The 24,698-nt window shown below is 33.9% G+C and overlaps 3 protein-coding genes, 1 long non-coding RNA gene, 1 other non-coding gene and 1 pseudogene across 5 annotated transcripts; 1 reads left to right on the top strand and 5 right to left on the bottom strand.

The window, feature by feature from the left end:
- Window positions 1–1,898: 1,898 nt before the first annotated feature.
- On the bottom strand, window positions 1,899–2,788 carry LOC121788969. The gene is made up of 4 exons (XR_006047951.1): window positions 2,734–2,788; window positions 2,429–2,537; window positions 2,243–2,309; window positions 1,899–2,085 (listed from the first exon to the last, which is right to left on the bottom strand). It is a non-coding gene; the product is annotated as an uncharacterized LOC121788969 (long non-coding RNA).
- A 47-nt stretch (window positions 2,789–2,835) lies between these two features.
- Window positions 2,836–6,477, bottom strand: LOC121788972. The gene is made up of 5 exons (XM_042187541.1): window positions 6,401–6,477; window positions 5,682–6,009; window positions 5,302–5,408; window positions 3,266–5,260; window positions 2,836–3,162 (listed from the first exon to the last, which is right to left on the bottom strand). Exons 2-5 carry the CDS (start codon window positions 5,983–5,985, stop codon window positions 2,836–2,838), a joined length of 2,733 nt encoding a protein of 910 aa, XP_042043475.1. The 5' UTR covers window positions 5,986–6,009; window positions 6,401–6,477.
- Window positions 6,478–6,658: 181 nt separating this feature from the next.
- On the top strand, window positions 6,659–6,730 carry TRNAP-AGG. Its single transcript has one exon. It is a non-coding gene; the product is annotated as a tRNA-Pro (tRNA).
- Window positions 6,731–8,027: 1,297 nt separating this feature from the next.
- Window positions 8,028–9,718, bottom strand: LOC121788973 (annotated as a pseudogene).
- Window positions 9,719–17,098: 7,380 nt separating this feature from the next.
- Window positions 17,099–17,785, bottom strand: LOC121788971 (zinc finger MYM-type protein 1-like). Its single transcript, XM_042187540.1, has one exon. It carries the CDS (start codon window positions 17,783–17,785, stop codon window positions 17,099–17,101), a length of 687 nt encoding a protein of 228 aa, XP_042043474.1.
- Window positions 17,786–21,643: 3,858 nt separating this feature from the next.
- On the bottom strand, window positions 21,644–23,001 carry LOC121788970 (probable indole-3-pyruvate monooxygenase YUCCA10). Its single transcript, XM_042187539.1, has 4 exons — window positions 22,396–23,001; window positions 22,073–22,306; window positions 21,884–22,003; window positions 21,644–21,805 (listed from the first exon to the last, which is right to left on the bottom strand). Exons 1-4 carry the CDS (start codon window positions 22,999–23,001, stop codon window positions 21,644–21,646), a joined length of 1,122 nt encoding a protein of 373 aa, XP_042043473.1.
- Between the last annotated feature and the right edge of the window lie 1,697 nt (window positions 23,002–24,698).

Here is a 24,698-nt window from a genome sequence, read left to right as displayed (position 1 = left end):
AAGTGTGTGAAATGTGTGAAATTTATGTAGTGTGTGAAATGTGTGTAGTGTGTGTATTTTGTGTGTATAGTATGTGTATTTTGTGTGAAGTGTGTGTGAGTGTGTATTTTATGTATAGTGTGTGTACAGAGTGTGTGCACAAATTATTCAAATTCAATTTCATATTAATTATTTCACTTCACCAAACAAATGATTTGGAATTGAATTAGAATTCAGTTTCTTTCAATTCAATTCCATAGAATTCTAATTCCAATTCAATTCCAATTCCGTGTACCAAACAGAGCCTTAGTCTAACTTTTTCTTAGATATTCTTTTCCTAAATGTAAGATTCTCGTATAATTAAGTACTGTACTATTTTATACGAAGCATAGTTTTTATTACTTTATACAACTATATTAAGATTAATTTTAATATTAAAATTACTATTCATACCTAATTATAATAATAGTAATAATATTAAAAAATTACTATAACTATAGTTTTAATATTAATAGTTTATTATTAATTATTTCTTTTATTATGTTATTAATTAAAATTTTAAGATAATTTTAATGTGATTATTTAAATTATGAATTATTATGAAAACAATACAAATTATTATTCATTTTTTTGCTATAAACTAATAACTAGTAATTAAGAAAGTCTTAATGTAAGTTTAATAAATATTCGTATAATTATAATTGTTATTATGGTATCAATTAATAACTTATTAATTTTTAATGAAATTATTATAATTATATTCTTGATAGTAACTTATTTAGTAAATCTTAATATAATTTTAAAATTATAGATTACATTATTAATATATTAATTCAAAAATTTTTACTTCAATTATTACATCAACTAGTTAATTCAATTATTATATCTATTGCTTAATTTTATTTAATTGTTCCATATAAGTTCAAAATCCAAAAAAATTCTTAATATTTATAAGATACGTAATTTATAAGAATTATATTCCTTATAGTCATATTCTGAAAAATCATAATCCCAACAACATTACTTTCATAATAAACAAACGAGTCTTAGATGTATTTATCTGTAAATACAACTTTTGTCATGTTCTGATTTTACACACTAACTTTAAATTCAGCCACCGATTTAGGAACTTAAAAAACTTTTGTTTTACCACTATATTAGAAGTGGTGAAATTGAACGTGTCCAAATTTTTTTTTGACGATTTGACTCCTAATTTTATCTACAATATTTTTGCGGATAACATGGCGTCTGCAAAATGTACATCTCCAAATAATTTTGTCTAAGTTATCCTACTTCGGTGGGAAAAGTGTAATAATAGTGTACAATAAATTGTCAAGCGAAAAAAATTATATATAGTACTCATGTACAATAATTTTCTCTAAATTATCCTACTTCGGAGTAGTATAAATTAATTTGTATTTCATATATGTTGGGATACAATTATTAACTCATGTACATATCACTGATATAAACTTGTAATCATTTTAGAAGTTCAAATTGAAGCCAATTAATACATTAATTGATAATGTAGTAGGCGTGATATCCTTGATTAAATATTTGAAAAATGATAATAAAATAAAGCAGTAGAACATGTGGGTGGACCATATCAGGTCGTTGTAATGCAGGAAATAAGGCCCCTCGCCAAAAAATATATTTCTATTTTAATAAAAAAATTGGTATCGTTTTGAGATTTTGACCTCTGTACAGAAATAAGTCAATAACCATCAACAATTGATCAGTGTATAAATTGAATGTTATTCTACTTAGTAAACACTGGGAAAATGCAGATCACCTCATAAAACATAACTAAATATCACTCCGTATAAACTAAAAAGAAAAAGGGAAATCCTAAAATTTTGACCAAAAAAAATTCTTAATTAATAATTCAGTCAGTTAAATTTTTTTTAATAATCACAAAATTGAACACTGAAAACTAGCCATTAATAAGCATGAAAAGAGGTACACATCAGATCCTCCTGTGGATTCAGGCATATGAGTTGGGATATATTGCCATTTACATATTACTATAATACATGATCACCATTTGCCCTTAATGATTACAGAGATCAATGGCCATTCTCCTTCCGATCTTTGAAAAGTCTATATCTGTACAAAGAAAGGAGTATGTGAAAACCAAAAATCAACACAACAACATGGAAACTTATAGATGCATTGAATCATGATAGTTGAAGTCAGTGCATGTCTTGATAAAACAAAATGAGTATCAAATTCTTGGACATATTACTGTATTAACTTTACTGACCTCTCATATTGCAGTTCCTGGGTTACAATACCATTCAGCAAAAGCTCTGAGTCATAGATGGAAGCTCCTGCATTTCGAAATTTGAAGATCAATGTTATGTGATTGCTGTAGCATCCAGGAACAAGTACATCAATCAAAAGGTAAATAAGCCAAAATGGTAAAAAGAGACTTAGCCAGGATTGGTACCTTTGTGGAGATATTGTAAGCAAATTGTATAATCTTCTACAGAGGAGAGGATTAATACATCATTGTGAATCAGCTGATCCTGTTTGGCTTTCAGTATTCTTTGGACCACCTGAGGAACATTAATAAAACTGTGATTTTAGATTTGAGTCACCAGAAACGATAGAAATATTCTGCCTGGTCCACTCTAACCCATAATTTTAGGTTGTGTAGTTCATGACCTAAATATAATTCGTTTGATTTTAGAATGCCCCATCTTATGGGATGTAACATAGCAACTTGACGAATTTTGTAGTGACAGCCCTTACCTCTCCCTGAACTGCCTTGACCAAGCTGTTTATAACATCTAGACCAGGTTTCACATTGGGGTGATCAAGACTCTGCGGCCCTGTAAATCAATGGAAGAAAATTCATAAAGCACACATTTTCACTGTAATGCTTCTTTCAAAATGTAATTGATGCATCACCTTCAAAAGTGGTTGCTTACTGGCACGCATGAGTGTAACAGGCATGTTGAAACCAAATTCTTTCTCCTTTTTCTCATCTCTGAGGATGTAACTCTTTTCGTCAACATTATAGCCAGCTTGTTCGCAGCTCTCAAGCCATAAATGTGTCACCACATGTTTGCCAAGACTAATGGCTTCCAACATATTCCTTGTCCGTACAAATCTATCAGCTACAAAATGTGTTGCATCAGAGGAACATGATGCGATTGAAAATCCCAATCGTGTTACAATCTGTATTAATGAATATATTAGTAAATATGGAACTCATAACAACAACAATACCAGGTTATATAAACAATTGACTGTTGATTGTGTAGTAGAAACTAGAAAGTACCCTTTTCTGCTGCTTAAGTTTGCTTGTGTCCAAGTTCTGGCTGAACAAAACACAAACTTTCTCTGTAGCTCTTCTTCTTCTTGAATCTTTTGGCAGAAAATCAGGCATTGAATCAGGGTAACCCAATCTCGTAAGCTCTTTCATTAGGGGAGATCTTGAAAGAGGGCTCAATGATAATCGTTTTCTTTTGGCTGATTGCCCCTTTGACAATAAGTCTACTTTCATGTGAACTAAGGCATCATTTGCAGTTTCATTATGCTTTACTGGTTTATTGGAATCAGATTCAACAGGAATCTTTACTTCTCTCCCTGGAACTGCACTATCAGTAACAGGTGAACTTACATCAATAGCCAACTTTATAGAACTTCCTGCATGTTCCCTCCCTAATGACACTTTCTGCCGCCTCTTCTGGACTATAAGCTTTGCCACCCTGCCTACTGTTTCCTCTACAGCTAGCTTTTTCAGATTAATATCAGATGAGGAAAATGCAAAACTTTGGTTTCTTAAGCTAACTGTATGGTGCGGTGTGAACACACGTGTTCTTTTCCCCTTTGGATAGACCCATGGGTTTGACCGTGAGAGAGTTGTATTAGCCACATCCGGATAAGAGTTTTCTTTGTCTTTTGCAGTGCCTGTAACCACTTCAAGAGATGAACCAGAATTTGACTTCAGGCAGGTCCGACTTACATCTCTTTTTTGTGAACCTTTGCGAAAGCTACTGCTTATCTTTTTTCCTTTCGCAGGGGGGTCATACTTGATAGCATCAGCAGTCTCATTTGGACGCCTGCTACATGCACGATTAAGTTTCTGAAACTCTTTAAAGCTACATTTTTCAGCAATTCCATATTCCTCTTGCTGCAGAGTGATTCTCGAAGGTGCTGCAGTTTTTCCATTTATTGTCATTTTTGTACTGTCATTGAAGAGCTCCTCAGACATCAATTTCTTGGTCGTCAAACTTTTGCGTACCCGAGGTCGAGAAACAGTTTTCAGCTGGTTCTTATCTCGTTTTGCAGCCACCCTACATGAAGTTCTGTCGTGGAAAAAAGAATTTTTCATAGTTTTTGAGCGTTTCTCTTTGCATATCCAATCTACAAAAGCCACTTTGACACTGGCCCCATTTGATTTACTCTCATTATTTAACACATTAGAAGAGTTCAAAAGTGGGTTGTTCGAACCTTGATGAGTGACACAAGCATCAACCCTTGGAGGACTTGCATGTACTAATTCTTGCATAGCTTCAGCAGCCATTTGAGTGTCCAGACCAATGCATAACTCATCTGGTGTAAGCCTTAATTGATCCACATTCTCCGCATTCTGCCTTGATATTTCAGCATCAAGCTGCTCATCCAACTCCATGGAATCAGGTGCAATGAACATTCCAGGATTTGATCCTACTTTTTCTGACTCGTGGGAGCTCAACCAAACTGTATCTAAATTATTTGGAATTGACATATTTTCAGGCAACTTCTCTCCTGACTGAAGATTGGAGATCTCATTTTGCAACTTAACATTGGTAGAATCTTGATTAACAGTTATGGAACCGGGTTTGTCGCCTATATATTCAAAGGCTGAATCCTCACCCAGTCTTGGTGAGGCGTACTCAGTCTCATCAATATGCTTATCAGCCCAGTCAAAAGTTGCTAACTTGCTAGCAGTTGATTCAAGAGTTAGTCTCCTAGCCAAGCTTTGAGCACCTTTTACTCTCAAACAAGGAGGTGATTTAATCATGTCTGTCTTTCTACTTGGGATGTGTTTCTGTGAGCCCAAATCACAAACTGAAAGGTAGTTTTCTACAAACCGCAGGGCCTTATCTCGTGACTCTGAAACTTGTGAAGATGCATTCAACTCCGCGCGCTTACTGTCATAATTTGTATCCTTCCCCACATCCATGTACTTGGACTCTTTTGGGGACAACGTTACCTTGAGTAATTTTTCCTCTGTATTTACTGGTTTCATTGGAACTAGCTTTTGCTCTGATGAACTGGCGAAGACCCTCTCCACAGCCACATGATGTTCTTGAAATCTATAATCATTACGGGACCAATCCTCTCAGCAGCAGTTTCTTCATCACTCCTTCCACTTATATCTGAATCAAGACGACCTAACACATGCTTCTTAACCTTGTTAAGCCTCCGGAAATAATCTGGGGCAAAGAGAGAACCAAAGTTAAATCAAAGAACCAACATAAGAGAATGCTGCAAATTCGAATTGAATTGTCAACTACACTTCCAAGCAGAGCTTGAGACACATAAAAACACAACATTTGTTAGAGAATATTTTTTCCAATGCAAGAATCTCCAAGTAAAACATGTAAAGCCTTCTTTAGTGCAACAATTAATTGCTGAGTTCCTTCCTGAACATGCTGTAGCTTCAAATCATCACCTCATTTCTAATATCTAGGTGAACAGCATTTTACCTGCTGGAGCCTGCTGTCGTCTCAGCAGTACTATACCACCACCCCTGCCAGAAAGCCTTCCAGTTGCACCACAGCACTCATTCGCTGAACTTCCAGCCTTATATCGATTCTCCCCTTCATCATCACTATCAAGCGCTATGCCTTTCTCAAAGGAATCATTCATCTGAACACCCAATTGTTGAGCTGATTCACATCCATCCAAAACCTGAGTGTTCATATCAATACTCTGCAGCCCGTATTCTCTAATGGGGCTGTCGAGGGCGACTGTGTCCTCCAACGGGAGAGTATTCTCGTACAATGACATTCCACCATAAAACTTATCCTTTTCCTATTTTCAAACACACAGAGTTAGCAACACCTTCCGTTGATGTCATGGACAACGAAAAATTTACTGAATCGTGTGCACAAAATAAATTTCAACATTTCAACAATACTTTTTAAAAATATAATCATTCTTAATCTGGATTTTAGATTACGCCGTTATTGTCATCGTTGCCAAGATGAGTATCCGTCACCGTACTAGAAATAATGAAAGAATAAAATCTACAGTTACAGAAAAAAAAAAGAAAAAAAAAAGAAAAAAAGAGCAAGGAGTAAATGCTCAAACAAACGGGAAATCGGAGCGCAGTGAAGGCTGAAAAAAGGAATTGCACTAGTAATCATCGCATGAAAAATTTAAAAGAAACATTTAAAAATCGACAAGGACATTAATGGTTCACCTCAAAGATTTGGAATGGATAGCAGCGATGATTCAGTGGAACGTGTGAGGTTTAGAGTAGTTAGGGTTAGAGTGAGGAGCAGAGAGTGGCAAATGAGCAGTCGAGGAAAGTTTGAAGTGATGGAATTAGAAATGCCAAAAAACCGGGGAAGATGATTGTGCTTTAGAGTGTGCACTGCAAGTTTTGGGGGGAAAGCGGTAACAATCCCTTCTTTAAAGGAAACATATAGTATTTAGTAAACTTACAATAGGGCCTAACGGGCATTTGGTCTAGTGGTATGATTCTCGCTTAGGGTGCGAGAGGTTCCGAGTTCAATTCTCGGAATGCCCCATAAATTTTAATTTTGCTTTCCAATTTTTATATAATACTACTTTTTTGTGTATACTACTGATAAGAGATTCAAACATTAAATAACACCATAAGGTCAAGTTATTTTTATATAATACTACTTTTTTGTGCATACTACTGATAAGAGATTCAAACATTAAATAACACCATAAGGTCAAGTTATAGATTAACAAATTTGCTTTCCAATTTTTATATAATACTACTTTTTTGTGTATACTACTGATAAGAGATTCAAACATTAAATAACACCATAAGGTCAAGTTATAGATTAACAAATGTGGTAAACATCGTAGTGTGAAAAAAAAGTGGAGTGCTTTCCAATTTGGATATAATACTACTTTTTTGTGTATACTGATAAGAGATTCAAACATTAAATAACACCATAAGGTAAAGTTATAGATTAACAAAGGTGGTAAACATAGTAGTGTGAAAAAAAAAGTGGAGTGCTTTCCAATTTGGATATAATACTACTTTTTTGTGTATACTGATAAGAGATTCAAACATTAAATAACACCATAAGGTCAAGTTATAGATTAACAAAGGTGGTAAACATCGTAGTGTGGAAAAAAAAGTGGAGTGCTTTCCAATTTGGATATAATACTACTTTTTTGTGTATACTGATAAGAGATTCAAACATTAAATAACACCATAAGATCAAGTTATAGATTAACAAAGGTGGTAAACATCGCAGTGTGAAAAAAAGTGGAGAAAATTGAGGGGCATTCCCAGAATCAAACTCGGGACCTCTCGCACCGAAAGTGAGAATCATACCACTAGACCAAATGCCCACTTACAGAATATTTTAAACCCAATATGATGATATAATAATATATTTGGAGAGTTAGAACAAATCAAGACTATTGTTATCGAAATTTTAGTACTCTAAATCTTAACTTACTTAGCTAAGAAAAGTGTACTAACATCTCTACATTTGCTAAGTTTTCTAAAATTCAAATAAGACTCGAACAGACACATAAGCAAATATGACACAAGTAAGGAAAGATTTGGAGTTATGGATTTTTCCTATGATATGATGTAGCCGATGCAATGGAGTGAACATATCTAATTTGCAGTTGTCACTGAGTATGAGGACTAACTACTTGAATGCCATTCCCATTTTTGATTGTTTATGATGCAAAGTTTGTTGATGGCATCATTAAAGAATGTGACCAGACCAACTCTGATGAAAGAAATAGACATTTGATTCTAACCACTCTTTTTCTTTTCATTTGTTGGTTCAGTATCTCTACTTATTTAGTTTGTTATAAGCGAATTGTAAATGAGTGATTATGCAAATGGTACATATCTTTGAAGTCAGACAAATTTAGGAAGTGGAAATACAATCAGAATGCAAGAATTGCTCCAACTTATTTACATAAATCTCTTGTTGTTGAATGTAGTAGCCGTCAGAAATGCTCTAGCACAACCTTGCGCATAAATTCCTCTGGTGCTGAAAATTGAAATCATCCAAAACAAACAACCAACACGGTAGTATAGATACTTAATTCATCATATGAAAAAGCAGCAAAGCAGTGCCCAAAACAGAGATGTTTACCTAATCCATGAGTGAAGAGTTTGAACTGACCAAGAGCTTGTCTGATGAACATCTCCACCCCACTCACTACTATGGCTCCAACCTCAGCCGCCTCTTGCAATAACCGAGTGTTTCGTGGAGTGTAAACCGCATCAAAAACTAGCTCGTACGATGCCAGGGAAGCCTATAAGTCACACCCACACATATATATTGCATCAAACTACATATAATATATGTGAAAAGAATTGAGTTTTCAAAACCTTGGAAATGGAAGTTTGGTCTTCATTTGGCTCCATCCCAATAGCAGAAGAGTTAGCAAGAATCATCCCCTTTTCAGGCCGGAATCCGTCGTAGGGCTTAGCTTCCCAGAAACAGCTTCAGCAAGAGCCTTTGCTCTTTCTTCACGTCCAAAGAAAAAGATGTCAAGCACTCATACATTATAAGCATAAACAAGAAACCATGCTGTCATACCAAAATTGCGGTTGAAGATGACGACGCGTGCCCCTCTGCTCCTAGCTCCAAACACCATAGCTCTCCCGGCTCCACCAGCTCCAATCAAGACAAACAGCTTCCCAGAGATAGGTGACACATTTGGCGGACGTCCATTAACGCTGCTACCTCTGTACGCATCTTCAATGGCGGTTATAGAGGCCTCGCAGTCCGTGTTGTAGCCTATGAGCAGCCCGTCCGAGGGCCTCCGGATGATAGTATTGACCGCGCCTATCAACTTAAAAGATTAAAAAGAAAAAAAGTAATTAGAATCAAATGCCACTACTCACAGACACTTCCCAAAAGGCCTCATACTAATGAAATTGATATACTGCTTCCAACTTGTACCAGAGCTAGTGGATCGACTTCATGGCAGCAGGCGAGGGCGGTCTCCTTGTGAGGCAAGCCGACGCTGAAGCCAGCAAAGTCGTTGCAGGAGTAAACACGGAAGAATTCGCTAAGGTCGTCGACCAAGAGGGGGACTTAGATGCCGTTGAAGCCGGTGTGTCTGAAAGCAGGGTTGTGGAGGAGGGGGCCTTTGCTATGGCCAACTGGATTTGACACAAAGCCAAATATTTTGGTGTGGGAGTTTACGCAGTCTAGTTTGTAAATCTGTCTAATGCTAGCTAGAGGCGGCAGTCCGGGCTCGGTTTTGCCGTTGACGATGAATGCGCCGTATTTGGGGCCGAGGAGTTGGCTGATGAGCCCTCTCTCTCCCACGGCCCGAGCGATCAGAGGCACTTGACAGTGTGTGAGCATGCGAAAAATGGGAGCAACGTGGGTGGTGTAATCGACGTCGATCACGAGTTTGATGATGTCTGGATTCGTAGATTGCATTTCTACGATCAAATCGCCTAGTGTTTCCGCTGTTAGATTATCTGTGTTTACGTAATTCGATACGATCACCTTCGTCTTCGATGATTGTGGTCTCTTCAGTTCGTTTACAATTTCCCAAGCACGCACCTAAAAAAAATAAATAGATTTTTCTTACTCTATGGAGTAGTTTAAATCATGAAATTTGATCAAATTCTAATCTATCAAACCTTCGAAATTAGAATACTTCCTCCATCTTATAATTAAGAGTATGCAATTTCTAATTTTTGAAAACTCTTTTATCATGTGATCCATTCTCCACCAATAGTATTCTATTTTTTATTTCTACTCTCTTACTTTAACAATGTTCAATGATCCATTCTCCACCAACAGTATTCTATTTTTTATTTCTAATCTCTTACTTTAACATTGTTCATTAAAACTCATGCCCAAATTATACAAAAGTATACACTTTCTAATTTTTGATACTCTTTCAATTAAGTTTATTCTTGTGGGACGGAAGGAATATTAAATTAAAAAGTTGCAAATTTTTTTAATTGTCTCACTCATGCACAAATAATCGTCTTTTAGTGATGTCAAGAAAATAAATACTCATAAAAAAATACTTATTTAAATGAAACATGTCATTTTAAAGACCATTAAAATAGGACATTTTGTACATATATGGGATAACTGAAAAAAGTTTAAAATAATGATTTATTAATCCAATTTTACAAATAATAGAATAAAACATAACTTAAATTTTACTTCATAATTTAAATAGAGTAACTATAATTCATAGTGATTTAGACTCTATAATACTACGATATAATGCAGTACGATATAAGAATATAATTTAAATTTGGACCTCGTGATTAATCTCGACAAATTCGACGCCGACGGCGACTGCCCGGTTTATGATTTGGTGACACGTTGCCTCAATGCCTCCTTCGTTGCTTCGTACATCTATTGGGCCCAATAAAAACATATCCTTTAAAAATCTAAGAAATAGAGAAAAAAAAAGAGACACAAATTTCGTCGATTATGTAATTAATTTTATTGGTCCCGGATTCCACGGTGCCGAAAATGTGATAGGTTTTCTGAAATTTATTTTGCCAATTAAAATGAAAGGTTTGCACTCTTGTGAAGTAAATACTACAGTATTTCTTACAAACTGTTTATGATTTGAAAATACACATAATTCTTCTACTATGAAACAAGTGGACTTGGTGAATTTATCTAGGGCACCCAATTATAAACATCAAATTTGTGTAGAGCTCTGTCCTTCTAATATTTGCAGTAGACGTCCTTTTTTTGGAATGCTCAATGAATTATTGGCGCAAAATGTTTAATGCATTTAACCACATACCTACTTATTATTTGGCCCACCCAAAGTTTTTTTCACCCATCAAAGCAGACATATGATATGTGACATGATTTGAAATTCCGGTTACTGATTTGGCTCAGCTGTAATTTATATATACTTCAGCCAAAATAATGACCAAAATTGTTTTCGTATTTTTCGGTTATAGATTTTCAATTCTATTTCGTAAAATGTTTACTCTTTAATTTGATAACAAAGAATAAGAAAATAATTTCACTTTTCTTTATTTCTTATTTTGTAATAGTACTATAAAATGATGAAAAAAGAAATGGCAATTATAAGTGAGAGAATTTATATTCTTTATTTTTTTTTCTATAATAGATTTACAACCCAATAAAGAGTATACTCTTATCATATAATTGTACTACTATTTAAATATTTATAGTATGGAGTACTATATTTATTTCATCTCATTCACCTTTAACGTTCTTAGAATTTCAAATATCTACAATATGCCTTGATTTTTAAGTTTACCAAATGACAATAAGCACAAAAAAAAAATTATGTAAAAATTTTAAAAAGTACATGGAGTAACTATTGCCTTATCATCTGATAAATGATTGTTTATTCGGATATTATTCCCGTGATTTTTTTGTTTTTATTTTTTAATTTCTCTCTTTTACTCTTTCTCATACAGCACCACAAGTTTAATCATTACGACTTTTCAAAATTAAGACGTTAGATATTATACAAGATTTTGTGCTATGTTTAAACCGATCTATACGTGTCTCTGTTGTGTGTGTTTGATAAAAATAGAATTGTTTCAACCATATATATATATTTGATTGAAATAGAGCGACAAATTATCAAACGTCAATTATGAATAGTATTTTATTTTTTATTTATTTATTGTATTACGTTGTATTTTAAGCGAACATACACGCTTCTTGTTAATACGAATTTGAATAGTGGAGTACTAGCATTTTTCACGTGGTTACGTCGTATGTGGAAGAGCTATCAAGTCATTTTCGTTACGGACCTACGGCTATTAGCCTGTGGTTTGTATCATAAAGTATTTACCCAACTATATATGCAATTTTCACATCATAACCTTAATAAAAGGGCCGCTATAGCCTATACTATAAAGGGAGATGATCAAGGTACGATTCCACCTTTCCATTTTGGAGTACCGGACCTTGTATATTGTGCACAAATGCCTCTACTTTGAGTAACTTTACAAATGGACATGGATATCATCCATAAAATTTCCATAAAACTCAACATCTTTATCCAATCTCACAACTTTAATTTTTCTATCTAATTGTCATTCCACCATATCAATGAATACCTTTAGGACATTCAAATGACTTGGATCTTTCATACGGTAGACATTTATTCCATAACGTGAGTAACTGGCAATAAAGATGATAAAATATTTCTTACCAACCTAAGAGGAGTATCAAAAGGACCGCATATATCAGTGTGTATGAACTTAATAAGACGAGTGCTTCTCGTGGCTGATTTATTTATAATGTGTTTAGTTTGCTTCTCTTTAATGCAATCTATACACATATTTAGGACACTAAATTCCAATTTTGAGGAAGACTTTCATACTTACCAACCTCGTAATCCTTTCTTTGGAAATAGGACCTAATCTTTAATGCCACAAGAACGTCAAACTTTTACTTGACGAAAAACATTTAACGCCTCGACTTTCAATATTAAATAAGGATTCAGAAACTTTGCATCAAGATTGTATCCATTAAGTGAATCAAATAATGTACCGTTACCATAATAGTAATAATTTCGGTACGATGTGGATAAACACTATGGAATCTTGACATTAAAACTTAAGTTATCCAATCTACTTATGGAAACAAGAGTTATAGCATATTCAGGCACATAAAGACAATCTTTAAGATCTATATGACATCCGATGTCTAAGATCAATTAAGTTATTCAATCTACTTATGGAAACAAGAGTTATAGCATATTCAGGCACATAGAGACAATCTTTAAGATCTATATGACATCCGATGTCTAAGATCAATCTGTAAGTCTCAATGCCTCTGTTCAATGCGTTCATCATGTTTTCCATGAACAAATAATGTTCAACTCTTTTTATAGATTGGATCAAACTGAAACCATGTTTAATGTAAGACATATGAGTTGTAGAACCAAAAAACTAACCATCGAGTATTATTAGGCATTTCTATAAAGTTCAATTTAAAGTAAACAAACTGTTATGTTTAACTTGCTTATCGAACCAAGCCTTCATTTTAGGACAATCTTTCCTGAAGTGTTCTATTTTCTTATGAAAGAAACACTTCTTTCCCTTATGGATTCGATTTTTCGGACCTTAGGGAAAAGATTTATCCTCCCATTTGTCCTATCTACTTAGTTTTCCTTAACTGGTGCCAACACCTCCAAAACCTATGAGATTCGCAGCTTGATAATTTATCTTCTTTAATCTCCCTTCCTTTTAAACAAACATAGCCTTTAAAGTCCCATTTATCTTTAATGGTGTTATAATTCACCCGGGGCTTTCTAAATTCAACATGTAAGGAGTTTATGATAAATTAGGCCGAGAATTGCTCATGAACCTCCATTCTCAAGGTAGTTAACTTTACTGTCAAGTTAGACATGTTTGTCACATGGTCGTAATTGGCTGAGACCAGTCAAACTTCTTTGTAGTAAGCTCATGCATTATGCTTCTTACAATTGACTTATCAGCCAAAACCGATTGTGAACACTCTTTAATTTTCTCAATGATCCCTTGCATTTCTGTCTTGGGCAAAGATGACTTTAAATTTTCTGCCATCGTCATTCTCATAAGGCTCAACCTGTTTGATCGCTCCCAAATCTTATTTTAGGCTTTCAGTTACGGAGTTCTCATTCATAATGGTTGAGATTCATCTTCTGTTAGTATGGCATGGTCGAATATCTTTACACCCAGCGTAAGCCGAATCTGTTAGGTGCAATCTCCATAATTTTGCCCATTAATTTAATGACAGAGTTAGCACATGCACACAAATTTTGTAAAGATACAACATTTATTCATGCTTATCTATTTGTGCTTGAGTTCTTTAACACATATTCATGAACAGTAATAAAACTTCAAATAACATGCAATCAAGTAACCTTTGGGTAATACTTAAGCACACGTACTTTCAGCGATGCTAAATATATACTTTAATAATTAATCAAAATTAAACGTATATCAAATAAGCATGTTGCCTTCGGGTGTTCATACTAAATGCCACATGAATAAATGATTAATCCACTTTGTATTTATTAACTATATACAATAATCCACCTTTGGGTGATCTCCCGGTATATAGACAATAAAATAATTGATCAATGAACCTTTTATGTCATTTATAGCATCTCTATAATCATGATCAATTAATTGGCATTCATCAATTTCAATAAATAAATGCAATATAACAAGACCACTTTGGTGATAAACAAGTTATATTTTATTTAATTAGTGAAATTTTTAATGGATAGAATATCCTAATATTATTTTAATATTTCATAAAAACAATTACCCAACACACAAGCGGAAGCATATTAACCAAAATAGAAAAATCCAAAACCATTCAAATTTCGATTTTGAAATCACATAAATGGTGAATTAACCAAATCTAGACTGACTCTAATACCAACTGTTAGTCATATCTCAATGCTTTAATGACTTCGATAATGAAATCTATGTCTAGATTCGAATTAATTCAACCATAGCATTTATACTATAAAGTGGAGATAAAATCACCAACCTCCATCCATGCTTTCTTCATTTGATGTAGAGGTTGAATCCACCATTTGATGTTTGTCCTCACGTTGACCGGATTCTCCATGATTGATGTTATCCCCTCTTTGACCTCAAGCCTTTACCGATTCTTTTAATGGAGAAAGAATCAAGACCGAAAATATATATGTGAATACGCAATACAAGTATTCTTGCGTGCGGTGTATTCCTTTTCTATATGTATGCAAAATCAACACAACTTTAGTGCATGTATTTTACCATCATGCATGTGTTTTCATATATCATAAAAATGAAGACCGTGTCTGTATATATAGACATCACCACGGCATTCCTCAAAAGGACGTGGCTCTTTAATTTGCTAAACAAATGAATAGACACATCTTTTCAATTATGGAAGTTAATAAAGGAATTAATCACTTCCTTAATCCTAATTTACTGGCACTTAACCAACTTTATTTGCACCATATAATCCGAATTCACGTCACACATATCAATACACATGTACAATCATTACTTTATTATATATATATATATACACATATAATAAAACCTTTCGTACATATACATATATATTATAATGAACCATCTTGTATATAATTATGATATATAATATCATAATACACTTATTTTAGAGGTAAGAGAGGAGGGTTAGCAATACATCCGATTCTAATTCTTTAATCAAAACCGATCCATCACGGTATCGTCTTTAATATTAGAATCCTTATCATTTAATATAAACTTGATCCTTATAATTAAACCGATAAACACATAGGTCATATAAGAATATAATATTCTTACATTCTCCCACTTAACCTTTGTGTTGACTTAATGGTTCAATTCCCATAATGCGCGTTTTTATATCAAGTCCATAAATACTTTCATACCATATAAAATTATAACTATTCGTAGTCTGGACCAAACCTTCCCAAATTCATTTAATTTCCATCTTTTTTTAAAATAAAAAAAATGAAGTCATGCAAACATACAAACAGGGGCAGACGCAGAAAAAATTGACTGTAAGGGCTGGACTTCACTATATATTTTTTCACGGTCAAACATAATATATATATATATAATTATACAATATAAAAACCGCAAAAACTATAAAATGCATATATATTTAATACGAAGTAGTCCAAAATATATCTAATAAAAACAACATGTCATAGTTGCGGTTTTACGTCTAAAGCGATGGCAACTGAATTCTACGTGTTCTCATCGATTGAAAACGTTGCAAGATTTTTTCATTATCAATCGTTGAAAACAGGTCCTTCTCAATGTACACAATCAAACTATCATTCATCCACTCATCTCCCATCCGATTTCGCAAGTCAGTCTTGATGGTCTTCATTGCAGAAAATGCTCTCTCAACAGAAGCAGTAGCAACAGGTAAAATCAATGCCAACTCAATAATCCGATAAACCAACGGAAAAACCAAATGTGAACCACTTTTGACCATTTCCGTAGCAACGTCTCCTAAGTTGCTTAAGGCAGCAAATTAAGGATCACATCGTACATTAGCAATAAAATTACTAAGTTGAAGTGGAAGCCGTGAACAATCAATTGCAGAGAAGTCCTCGTGATATAAAGTAGCAAGACGGATTACTTGATCATCATTGAATCGAGAGAAAGAATTTCTTGGATCAAGACATGATATGCATCCTAGCAACTCAGTGCTACCTTCAGAAAATTGATTATCCATCTCTTGTATAGTTAAATCAACCACATTGACATTGCAACCACAATAATATAAATTATGATAAATATATATATATATATATATAGAAGACATGAATAGGAATAATATAGTACCTGATTAAAAATCTCTACACGATAATGATGCAAATTCGTGATCAACTCTGCTCCATACTTCTTATAACCACGGCGTGGTATAATTTCATCCATATCAACTTGTGAAATATTATGCAATTCACAAAACTTTGTTGCTTGATCATGTATGTCTTCCCATCCATTCTCTCTAAAACTTTGCAACTGATGTTTCACACTTTGGATCAATGATATGGCTTGAATAATATTTTGATCTTTCTTTTGTAAGGCAATGGATAATTCATTGGTTATTCCCAATAAATGTTTCATCAAATGCAAAGTGAAAACAAACTCATAGTTATCCATCCTTTCAATCAATCCTTCAGTGGTACTTCTGTTATCACGGAGAGTAGCATCGTCACGTACAACTTCCAACACTTTCTCAACCGAAGACCACATAGAGCATAGACGAAGCAATGTAAAGTAATGTGAGCCCCAACGAGTATCTCCATGCCTTACCAAACTAGTTTCTTGATTTTTACCTCTTCCACTTATGACTTCTCCATCATTAAGTTGTTCAACTAATTTGTCATGTTGCAACTGCCTAAGTTGGTCTTTTTCTCTTACAAGATGCCCCGACCATATTCACAATCATGGGGATATAGTCACATAGCTAAAAACATCCTTCACAACTCTAATACCCTTGGCAACCGCAACAATAATTAGTTGGAGTTGATGAGAGAAACAATGAATATACATGGCATATGGATTTTCTTGCAATATTAAGGATTTCAATCCATTAAACTCACCCCTCATATTAGAAGCTCCATCATATCCTTGCCCTCTCACTTTAGATAGAGATAAATTATGCTTCACCAATAAATCATCAATAGCACATTTCAAAGTATGAGAGGAAGTGTCAGTTACATGCACGATTCCAATAAATTGCTCAATCACATATCCTTCGTTATTCACATATCTTAAAACAACTCCCATCTGCTCCTTCATTGAAACGTCTCGAGCCTCATCAACCAAAAGAGTGAAAACTTTATCTCCAATATCATTAACTATGGCAAGTGTAACCTCTGAAGCACAAGCGTTTCCTAATTCCTTTTGAATTCGTGGTGAATTCATTTGATTGTTAGCAGGAGCATTTGCAAACAAAGTTTTGGATACATCATCGTTAAGTTCACTAAACCATAGAAGCAACTCAATAAAATTACCTCGATTTGAAGAACTACTTGACTCATCATGTCCACGAAAAGATAATCCTTGCTTTAAGAGAAACCGAGTCACATTCAATGAGACTGTCAACCGAATGCGATATGCAACTTCCATCTCACGGGTATTTGAGCGTAATATACTTGCCATATTGTTCCTTTGATCTTGAAAAGCTTCGAACTGAATTCTAGCATTATTATGACAACTATTCACGCCTCCAACATGATAATTGAATCTTTCTGATGCATTTTTCTAGTTGCTACAACCTGTCTTTGTAAAAGTATCATCTGATTGTCGACCCCCTTTATCTGATTTCTTGAAAAGGTAGCACAAAAAGCAAAAAGTTGCATCCTTTGATACACTATACTCTAACCATGTATACCTTTTAAACCAAATATTTTGAAAACTTCTTTCTTGATTACCATATTTCTTTTTTTCATACTTATGTTCAATTGGTTGACAATGGCCCATATTCAAGTACTCTCTTCGTACTCTATCTCGAATTGAAATATCGAACTCTTCAATTGGCTTGCGTTTTCCCGGATCACCAACAATATCATTCAAGTTCACCCCAACTTCTCTTCGGGGCTGATTTTCCATTGCTTCAACAATGGGTTCACTTGGAGAAGAAAATTCATCCCGACGCTTTTTTTTAAAGAAGCGTTCCATCCTCTACGGTCAATCTAAGCAATAACGAGAGAAGTACAATATTAGTTTATATACATAACACCATAAGATATAAAGATGCTATCAACAGCCACTAATATAAACCGTATTCTATACGACAATCACAAATATTAGCTTGCAACTAACCATGGTTATAACTTTTTTTAGCTTGCAACTATTCTATTAAAATTTTACAAAAACAAGAAATATAATATAAAATTAACAACTTTAATAAACTCCTTACCTCACAATTTGTGAAGAATTTGAATATTAATTTCTCTAAAGTTTGAAAGACTTGAACCCCAATTTCACAAAATGTTGTTTCTGTATTGCCGCCTCTGTAACCTTCAAAATGAAACCCTTCTGTTCTTTTTAATTTTTAAAATCTTAAAAACGTGTGGGGTGTTGGCCAATTAAAATGTAAACTCATTTTACTATAATTTAATAATAAAAACGTGTTCAAGTTTAAAAAGTAACCACACTTTTTGAGTACATCTTTTTTATAAGTTACGACCTGTCAAAGCATTTAAAGTGGGTCCATGTGACTTTTACTTTTATATTGATTTATGTATAAAAATACTCTTCTTCTTCCTTATGCTTCTCCATGCCATTGTTATATTTCCTCCATAGATTTTAACTTTTCCTTTCTTTAATTTTCAGCCCCATACAGTTATGCATCCAAAATAATTTATTCTTCGGTAGCACTATTTTGGTAAGGGCTTAACATAATTTTTTAAAATTTTAAAAATTTTGAAAGTAGAAAAAAAAACACAAAAAAAATTGGGTAACGGCTCCAGCCCTACCCTCTTTATACGTGTGTCCGCCCCTACATACAAACAATATTCTGTTTATTGAGATGGATGTTTTGTCTTAATTGTGTGGATATTAATTGAGGGTGTTTAAATGTGTTTTATTTTGATTTAAGGTGGTTGTTGTTCTTTAATTGGTATTCAATCGTGATTGCGTACCTTATGTGATAGGGTAGTCATAAAATGCAAATTCATATATTGTACAAACTTCAAACTATGATCTGAATCGTTAAAAAATATCAACAGATGACAAAATAGTAGCAACAAAAAATGTCAACACAACATCAACCATTGACACTGTGTTGACATTTCTGTTGCTACTATTTTATTATATGTTGACATTTTTTAACGGTTCAGATCATAGTTTGGAGTTGGTACAATATTTAGAGTTTGCATTTGATCACATTCCTTATGTGCTATGTCCTAAGTCTTCCGACGGATGTTAATTCCTTTATATTTTGGTTCCTATTTTTAGTCTTTATTCACGTATTTGATTATCTAAAACATATACTTCCTCCGTCTGCGAATAGGAGTCCCGTTTTTCCATTATAGTCCGTTCGCAAATAGGAGTTCCGATTCACTTTTATCACAAATGGTAATAAGTCTCACATTCCACTAACTCATCTCACTCACATTTCATTTAAAACTAATATATACAAGTGAGACTCATATTTCACTAACTTTTTTCCACTCACTTTTCTTAAGAGCATCTCCAATAACCGGCGTCACCACCGCGACGCCGATTTTTCGCCCACGCCGGTTTGACGCCGAACCATTGGAACCGGCGTGGGCGAAATCGGCGTCAAAATCAGCGTCGCCATGCCGATTCCCGCGCTGACGCCGGTTCCGACGCCGATCCTCACCGGCGCCATTGTGCGTCCCGGATCGGCGCCAAACCGGCGTCGGATTTAAAAATTTTTTTTTTCGAAAACACTATATATACGCGCGTTGAACCTCATTTTCATTCGCACCACTTGTTTTAACGAGTACTCTCTCTCTACCTTACTTTCATACGCTGGGCGACGACGGAGACGAGGACGGCGGCGATGAGTGATTTTGTTTTACTTTTTTAAATTAATGTACTTTTTAATTTTTGTACTTTTTTTATATTATTGTACTTTTTTTTAAAGTAATGTACTTTTTAAATTTTAATATTATTATTCGAATTTTCCGTATTTGTCTCGTAAATTAAATTCCGTATGTTGATACAACTGTAAATTAAATTATATAATTGTTATTAGTGATGTGGATAGGTAGTGTGAAGGCTATGTGAGGGCTATTTGATGTCCAGTTGATGTGGCAAGCTGATGTGGCAGGAGAATTGTAGTGCTGATGATGTAGCAGTGTGAAGGCTATTTGATGGATATTTGACGTCCGTGCTTATTGGAGATGCTCTAACATTTCTTAAAACTTGTGTCACTAAAAAATGAGACTTTTAATAACGGACGGAGGGAGTAATATCTTATTGTTAGAATATTATGACACGTATCGATTATGACAAAATGTATTGAACCTGCAAAACAAAGAAAATAAATAAGTACTACTATTCTTTTTCTAAGAGGGAAGAGGGCGATGGTTTCTAAAGGAAGACTTAAATAAATATTAGTACTATATTTTTTCATTTTTACTTTTTTACCAAATATGCACACATACTTATATGAGTTATATGATATGTGGAGATGAAAAATCTATCATTCTCAAAAAGTACTTATATGAGTTATATGATATGTGGAGATAAAAAAAATCTATATTTCTCAAAAAGTACTTATATGAGTTGTATGATATGTAGAGATAAAAAATCTGTCATTCTCAAATCAAGTTTTTACAATCAATGAAATAAATATTAAAATTAGATAAAGTAATAGGCATCAATATTACGGGGAGTATTTATTAATTCCAAGCAAATTATCATCATTTACAACACTTTATGAATATGCTAAATTAATTTAACAAATAAAGGTAAATTTCAATTAATTTCTTTGTTATGTAGTACTAGTATATTTACTTATTCACACCAGGATTGTGTACAAAAAGAATTTTATTGTTAATAGTATTAGTTATTAATAATAGTTAAATTATACTAGTACTAGTATATGATATAAGGTGAAATGCATAATAATATATGCAATATTGATTTTATACTACAAGTATTTATTATGATATTTACTACTCCAATCCAAATACCTTGTTCGTTATTTATTTAGGTGGAAATGTACCAAAATACCATTCATGGCTTGGAAGTATCTTAGTAAAAAAAAGTTTTAAAAAAATGCAAAAGTATTTGAAATGGGTGAATTGCAAATGATTGTTTTCCAAAGGATCCATACAACAAAGTTCATGGACCATTTGTAGAATTAAAATGCGGAAAATATACTAATAAACAAAAGGAATAAATTGTATTGGATTGCATTCTTCCTTTAATATTGCTCTAATTGTAGGCTTGATTATTTTGTTGGAGGATCTGGTTCTTCTCTTCATTTTGTTTCAAAAATCAAAATGATCAAATCTGGGATTTGATGTGGTGGGCTATCTTTTGGGCATCAATAGCAGCTCCATATATTCCCATACGGGCCAGCCCAGCACAATAAAGCCCATTTGTACCCTTCCAGTTGTTTGGATAAGCGATCTTTGCAAGCCCATCCTCATTCAATAAATAATCTTCCTGCACATTTAAACAAATACAATTTGTGAATTAATGAAATGGAATACAAGAGGGTTATTCTGAATAATACTAGTAAACCTGTAGCCACTTGGTTGATCTGTTGAAGCCTGTGCAAAAGATGAGCACATCGTATGAACATTCCTCTTCATTCTCAAATATCACACACTTCCCCTTTATACCACTAATCGCAGGCAACACCTGCATTAACCATAACCACTAGCATTAATCATAAATGTTACTACTAGAATCATGAATCGGCTAACAAACCTTAATCTCCCCAGATTTAATCTTGTCCACAACACCAGCATCAATAACAGGGTATTTCCCAATTTCATCCTTGAGAGCATAGGGCCCCTTTTTAGGCCTCTGAATTCCATATTTGGACAAGTCTCCAAACACAATCCTGCTCATCATCGTTGCAAATATGTCAGCCCATTTCACTGATGTATACGTTATCAGAGCAATTGCCATAGCAGATATTCTCCTTGACACTACGTGAACCTACACGGACCCACAAATTCAACATCTACCATAAGTACTCTAATTAAACTAATTACTTTCAACATAAATTACTATCAGAAGAGTTTTACCGGGCTCCGGACGACAATGGAGGTTGTTGCGCCACCGTCAGCAAGATCAACCGCGATCTCCATACCGGAATTCCCACTTCCGACGACCAACACCTTTTTCCCTCCGAACCTGCCGCCGTTCTTATATTCGGTGGAATGCAGAACCTCCCCAGTGAAGCTCCCCAGCCCCTCCATCTCAGGAATGCTCGGATCGGTCGATATTCCGGTGGCCACGACCAGAAACCTGGAGCGATACTCCTCCACTTTTCCGGAATCGAGGTTTTTGGCCTCGATCTTCCACTCCCCATCGTCGTACGCGGCTGCCTCGACCGACCTACGGTAGACGGGGCGGATGTGGAAGCGGGTGACGTAGTCGTTAAGGTAGTCGAGGAAGAGGCGGCGAGGGACGTAGGTGGGGTAGTGGGAGGGCATGGGCATGAGGGGGAGGGTGCATAGTTGCTTCGGGAGATGCAGGTGGACGCGGTCGTAGGTGTGTTTTTGCCATAGAGAGGCGTAGCAGTCTTCTCTCTCGAGAAGGATGTATGGGATGGAGAGGCTGTGGAGGTACGCCGCCGTCGCCATGCCGGAGGGGCCGGCGCCCACGATGGTCACTGTTGCCTTCTCCATTTATGGGTTTATGTATTTTTGTTGTTTGGAGTGAGTGAGATATGTGTGTAGTTAGTTTTCCACCTTTTATAGGCGAAGAGAAAATGAGTTGGGACGTTTTGGTGATTAGTAGGAGTAATAGGTTAGTGGATTCCCACTAATTATAAAGTGTAGTTATTATTTTTTTCGTTTTTATCTTCATTTAATTGGGATAATTTTATAGTGACGGAATCTAATTACTTACGTATTATATCAAAAATTGAAAATTGATAGTGTTGCATATGAATGATGATATTCTGACGATGGAAAATGATGTTTTAATGATATCAAGCGAATTGAAAATGATATTGTGTTTTAAGTGATTTTGATGGAACGATGTTTTTTAAGAAAATAATACCCCTTCGTCCCAACTCAAGTGAATTTTTTTTGCCGTTATTTTATTAACATGATAATAAATAATTAAAGTAGAGAGAAAGGTAAATAAAAAAGAGAATAATATAAAAGAAAGCTCCATCTACATTGTTCTATCTTTTACTTTATTTTCTCTATATTTTAATTACTTATTAACATTTTTCTAGACATGTACCGAAAAGCAGTCAAATCACTTGAAATGAGAAGGAGGGAGTATTAGTCTTTAATAATAACGATATTGAATTTTGCTTTTGATAGAATGATATTTCTAAATAAAACAAAACTTATGCACAACGAAAAATTATACTAGTATTGAATTTTTGCTTTATGCAACTTTTAATGCGCCGAGTTCATAAAAAATATTTGGAACACTTGTTATTTTTTATGCTACCCTTGTTTGCGTTGTTCGCCAATTTATCTTATCTTTTTTTTCCTCTCAATGCAAATCAAATAGTTAGTTATAATTTTTTAAAAATTTTCTGAAATACAGCTCAATTATTTCATATTTCTCGGTCATCATGTTGGGTATCGATATTTGTTAATTCTTGAAATATTCTTGTATGATTGTTAATTAATCGTAAAATGACCTGAAAGCAGATTTTAAGAAATAAAAAATCACTTCAATAAAAATAGAACTACAGTTACAAGTACAAGAAAAGCAATTATTTCAATCCATAATACCACTAAAAATAAATGTTTTTTGTTTTTATTATGAGATTGATGATGCTATAGATGAACATTTAATAGAAAAGAAAAGTTCATTATTATCCAAATGTTCAAATTTTTTAGATACTCTTCAACTTTGTTCACATGTTTCTTCTGTAGCTTTCTTTACAGATAGATGAAGTCGTAACTAACTTTGTTTTCTAATTATCCAGTGCCAAATAAAATTTGTTTTATTTAATAATTAACACATACAAACATTTTTTTCTTTTATTTCAGTTATTATGAAAAATGTTTGTATATATATATATATAGTAAATAAACTTATGTAATCTTCCATCCCGAATTTTTGATAAAACATATTCTCTCTCTTCTCTCATTGCTCTCATAAAATAAAAAATTAATTTTAGACCTTCTTTAGGAACACTTTTTGGTTTCCAAAATATTAGTTTATACAGATTTTATATAACTCAAATTTGTAAAAAATATTAAATAATACTATAAATATATATAGTTCAAATTTGATAAAAATAAAACTAAAGTTATGTATAAACAATATTACCCCTATTCATAAAAAATATGACATGAGTTTTAATGCGCAATTGATAAAGTAAGAGAGGTGAAGATAAAAGATGGTTGAAGTA

The sequence above is a fragment of the Salvia splendens genome, unplaced genomic scaffold (assembly GCF_004379255.2).
Source record: "Salvia splendens isolate huo1 unplaced genomic scaffold, SspV2 ctg1181, whole genome shotgun sequence".
In the NCBI taxonomy this organism is placed as follows: domain Eukaryota; kingdom Viridiplantae; phylum Streptophyta; class Magnoliopsida; order Lamiales; family Lamiaceae; genus Salvia; species Salvia splendens.
This window is presented reverse-complemented; position numbering and strand designations above follow the sequence as displayed.